General features: G+C 55.4%; 1 protein-coding gene across 1 annotated transcript in view; it reads left to right on the top strand.

The window, feature by feature from the left end:
• The first annotated feature begins 199 nt into the window (after positions 1 to 199).
• The window catches only part of ARHGEF18 (Rho/Rac guanine nucleotide exchange factor (GEF) 18), a 46,161-nt gene continuing 41,481 nt past the window's right edge, over positions 200 to 4,879 (top strand). Inside the window, exon 1 of the mRNA XM_009997793.1 lies at positions 200 to 275. Coding sequence (XP_009996095.1) covers positions 200 to 275 — 76 coding nt within the window. The remainder of the gene's footprint in view (positions 276 to 4,879) is intronic.

The raw sequence follows: 4,879 nt of genomic DNA, 5'->3' as shown, positions 1-4,879 counted from the left end.
TGTAGAAAGCCCCGCCCCTGCCAGCCAGGTGGGAAAGCCAGAGACCAGGAATTTCTCTCTGGCTACAGCTTCCATCAGCTGATACTTCTGACAAAACACTTGGCTCCTCCACTCCCCCCCTGCCAGCCCCGGCGCTGCTGGGAGCGCCGAGCTCTGCGCTGCCGGCTCTGCCCGGGCTGCGCTCGTGCTGGGCTCCCCCATGTCAGACTCACTGCTCAACCACTCCTGGCCCTCCTTCTCAAAGCGCTGGAAGAAGAGATGGTCCTTTAAGAGAGGTAAGGGCTTGTCTGTTAGGGGGAGCAGCCCGGGAACGGGGCTGCAGGGCGGTCGGGAGAGCCTGTCCTGGATGAGCAGGTAGCGCAGAGTTGGGGTCCCCTGGCAGAGCCTGGTGTTGGGCACCCCCTGCTCCTCACGGAGGGGGAAGCTGCCTACATGCTGGTTAGTGTTTTTCCTTCTGTTTTTGTCTTCTTTTCAATGCGTTTTTAGGAGCTGGGCAATGGGTTAAATATCATCCTTCTGGTTTTGTAACGGGTTGGTTCGGTCGCTGCCAGGGAGCTGGAGTTCCCGGGGTGTGCAGAAACTGTCCCTGCATGGCAGCCAGGCCAGGGCTGAGCCTTATGTCCAGAGCCTGGTGCTGGAGCAGGTGCTGGGATCAAGATTCCTCCTGCCTTTGGGAGAGGGGCTGCGAGCAGAGCCCCTGGCTGGGAGCAGAGTCTGAGGCAGGAGGTTTGGGAGGCACTGGCAGCAACGGGAAATGCCAGCCATGGTGAGAACTGGCCTCATTCCTGCATGGAGTGCTGGGACTTGGAAAGAGGGAGCTGAAAGCTCCGGGAAGCGGGATGTTTGCAGTCCTGGAGGAGCAGGACACTGCTGTCCTTGCCCTCAAACACTGCCTTCAGGCTGAGGCTTTCAGGTACCTTCATCTGTGGCATTAGAGCTCTCAATTCCCTTTCTCCCTCATTATTCCCCTCCTGTCTCCCCCTGCAATTTTCCTTGGATGTGAATGTGCTGGAGACCAAGCTCCAAACTGAGTGGCCAAAGGAAGGTTAACTCAGAGCAGGAGACAGGGTTGTGCTGGCTCTGGTCTGTGATGAGGACCCCCCACTCCAGCCCCCCAGTGCTGTGTGTGCTGGGCAGTTATGGGCTCACTGGGAAGGCTCGGGGGGGGTGTAATTTAGATAATAAATAAATCATCCTCACAGGGCTCAAGAGCACTGACTGCTCTGGAGAGTGTCTCAGCAGAGCTCTCCCCCCAGGATGTGCTCACAGAGCAGTGTGTCCTGCCAGGGCTTTGTGCTGTGGGCACAAAATGTTTGGGTCTCGCTCAGCTCTGCTCCCCGGCACCTGCTGGACTGAGGGAAGGTCCCGGGGGAGTCCTTGGGGGGATCTGCACGTGGTGACTCTTTCTTGTGACTTGGAGAGCAAATGGAGGGGCTGCAAAACCCCTCTGAGACCCTTCAGCTGTGCTGGCTCCTGGCTGCCCTGGCCCTTCGTGCCTACAGCCCGGCCCCACGGGCACTGATAAGCTCAGTGTGCAGCTCAGGACAGTGCTGGGCAGATTATCTCCTCCCCTCCTCCAGCCTCCAACCCCCCTGGCTGCCAACGGCCCCTGCTGTGGGGCCCAGCCCAGGCACAGGCCTGAGCTTCATCCCAGTTTGGCACAACCAGTTTAGCACTGGCCTTCCAGAGGTTTTACCCCATTGCTCTGGACACCCCGCGGGGCCGCGCGTGAAGGGCAGCTGGGCAGGAGCCAGGAGGTGGTGGAGTCATTGTTGTTTCTTGTCAGTGATGCTCCCCGTGGTTTCCCAACAGCCTCTATCCCAGATTGCTGGGAAATGCCCGGACTCTCTGGTCTTTCCTTCCTCCTGGGATTGTTTCACTTAGCAGAGCTGAGCTGCCTTTGGTGTGGCCTTTCCCCAGTGGAAATGCAGGGAGTGTTTGATGCTCAGAGGATGTGACCTGCATGGCAAAGCTCACATCCCTGTTTCCTCTGATGCTTCCCACGCCAGCCTGGCTCCAGGGCTGCTCAGGGACCTGCAGCATCCTGTGCCAAGCAGAGGAGTGGGCAGGTGAGGATGGGCCACTGCTGAGAGCTGCTCCTGCCCTGGTGCTGTTCCCTGCTGGGACAGAGCCCTGGTGGAGCTGCTCCTGCCCTGGTGCTGTCTCCATCTCCATCTCTCACACTTGTGGGTGCATCTGCAGTGACCAGCCCATGAAGCAAGGCCAGAGAGGTGGTGGCAGGAGGGGAGGATTTGACTGTAGCTCAGAAATGGAAGTGTTTAAATCTTTGTTGGGCTCCCCGTGGCCTTGCACGTGGTTCCAGCAACATGGGGTTTTCTTCCTTGAGACAAACCAGGTCATCTGGTGACCCCACTGTTCCCACAGCACCAAATCCCCCCCAGGACTGTCCCAGACTGTCACATGCAGTGGATTCCTGTCACTGCTTCCTTCCTCCCCAGGCAGGAGCTCAGAGCTGTCACGTCTGGGCTGCTGGGAAGTTCTGGCAAAGTGCAGCAGAGCTCCACTCGTGTGCAGGGACCTGCCCAGCCAGCAACGCTTCCTCCCCAGCTCTGCCCTGGGAATTCCTCGGATGAGGCTTCTCCCTGCAGCAATAACCTTTTATGGTTCCCAGCCAGAGGAGAATTAAGCAACTACAATACCTAATCTGCTTAATGTTCTCCTGGAGCAACCAGCCTGTGTTCTTGGAAGTGTCATTTTGTCATCCCATCTCCAGCCTCAGCTGAGTACAGATGATCCCTGCTGCCCACCATGCCAGGGAGCTGGGGTGCCCCATCCCCTCCCCACCCTGGCAGAGCATGGGGCCTTCCAAGCAGCCCAGGAGGCTGAAGAGGCTCCAGAGTTTCTCACAGTTGCTGATAAATGGCTGAGCACCTCCATCATGGCTATAGGGATGTTCACAGCCCCTCCGACCTGCTCCATCCTGGCCTTTCCTTGCTCCTTGTGTCATAACTTGATGCCTGAAAGGTTCTTCTTTCCCTCCAGCAGCTGCACAGTTCAGCTCCACACACGGTGCCAGCCCAGCATCAATCCACCCAGGCCCCAGGGAGCCCTGAATTGCCATGTCTGGTGCTCAGACATTGCCTAAAATGGTCTCCCCATCCCTGCAGCCCTGTGTGTGCCACGTGCTGCTGCCACTGCCACCCAGCTCACCAGGGCCTGGCTGCAAAAACTGATTTATCACTTGTTGAACAGGAGGGTCTGAAGTCTCTGAGGAGGATATTAGTTGTTTGGTGGGTCTGGAGGGGGGTCTGTTGACTCCAGACTATGTCTTGGCCAAATCCTGAGCCTTCCACAGCACAAGCCAGAGCACAGGGAATATTTTCCAGGCCTCTGAGGAGCTGACTCTGTTCCAGGGATCCATTTCAGAGCTGCAGCCTGGTGCAAGCCCAGTGTAGCCTTGGCAGGGTGGTCAGACCCTGCTTGGGAGGAAAAAACCTCTTTGTTTGAGCTAAACCTGCAGGCCAGGGCTCTGGCCTCTGTCAGGCCACGGTGCCTGTCAGCTCCTGCCTGGGGCTTTGCTGCTTTCCCTGGGGAGAGTTTGCTGCTGTGAGGGAGACCGAGGGCAGGGAATCTTCTTTTCCTTCCTTCCTTTGACCATTTACCCCCCTGGGATCTTCCCCACCACCCGGTTACTCCTGTGGGTCCTTTCCACCTTCACCCCAGCCCATTTTGGGGGTTCAGTGGCTTTTCCTGGCATCTTTGGCTGCTCAGTTTCCTACAAGCTCCTGCCCAGACTTGCCCTGGTTCCACTGTGTATTCACCCCAAAATGCTGATTCTTGCTGACGAGCTGATCCGAGGCAATCCAGGTGCATCTGAGGAACCAAAAAGCTGATGTTCAACAGCTCCCTAAACCTCTGCCAGTTTGACAGCTGGAGCATTACAGATGTGGCTCATCCTGGGCAGGAATTTGTCTATTAATTAAAAACACTTCGTGAAGTAAATTCTACAACCTTGCTGGAAATCTTGTTTCAAACTTCCCATTGCTCTCAGAGTTAGAAAACCCTTGATTAAAATAGGGCCTTCAGAGTGTGCTCAGCTTCTGTGTTATTTATAGACCCTCACTTGAAGTTACCACACACATTCAAACACACCAAACGCTCCTTCAAACAGGAACTCTGGCATCTGCAGCAGGATCCAGGGAACAAACCTCCACCCTCTCCCTCACGTTTGCTGCCTTTTTCTAGCTGGCACCAGGCAAGTTCTGGCTGCACTGCCCAGCACTGAAACCCACAGCAGGTTGCAAGGGTTCCGAGAGTGTGTTTCTTAACAATATCTTCCTGATATTCATGTTTTTATACTTGGCTTTCCTGGAATAGGATGGGTTTCTAGCAGTTGCTTGCTGGTTTTTTCCCCATGGATATGGCTGCTTGCAGACTCTCACTATTGTTCTCTGCATCTTCAGAAATCCACCACCATGTTTCAGCCAACAGCCTGGCTGTTCCCCCCTCACCTCAACTGTATCTGAGGAATACAGCTCAGATATTCCTCCAAGGAATAAAAAGGCCTCTGTGAGTCATGGGATGGTTTGGAGATGGTGGTTAAGGTTTAACAGTGTGTCTTGTTGCACAGGGATGTGCTTCAGTCAGCTGGACCAACTCCTGTACCATCAAGACTGTCCAGACCTTGGGTTTGTTTCCCAAGGAGCTGTTGGGTGGTGCACACACACTCAGGTTCACACTCACTTTGCACTCCTGTGTGGGGAAAACCCACAGGAGTGAGCACCAGGAGAGCTACAACCTCCTGCTCTGCACATCCAGCATTGTCTGGAGCCTGTGCCTCCAGTTTGGCCTCCCAGTTTCATCCTTTATTCCTTATGGATGAAAATAAAACCAGTCACTAGTGATATTTTTTTTCACA

Source organism: Chaetura pelagica, unplaced genomic scaffold (genome assembly GCF_000747805.2).
Source record: "Chaetura pelagica isolate M959 unplaced genomic scaffold, ChaPel_1.0 scaffold595, whole genome shotgun sequence".
Classification (NCBI taxonomy): domain Eukaryota; kingdom Metazoa; phylum Chordata; class Aves; order Apodiformes; family Apodidae; genus Chaetura; species Chaetura pelagica.
The sequence above is the reverse complement of the archived record's forward strand: the minus strand, read 5'-3'. Positions and strand labels throughout refer to the sequence as shown.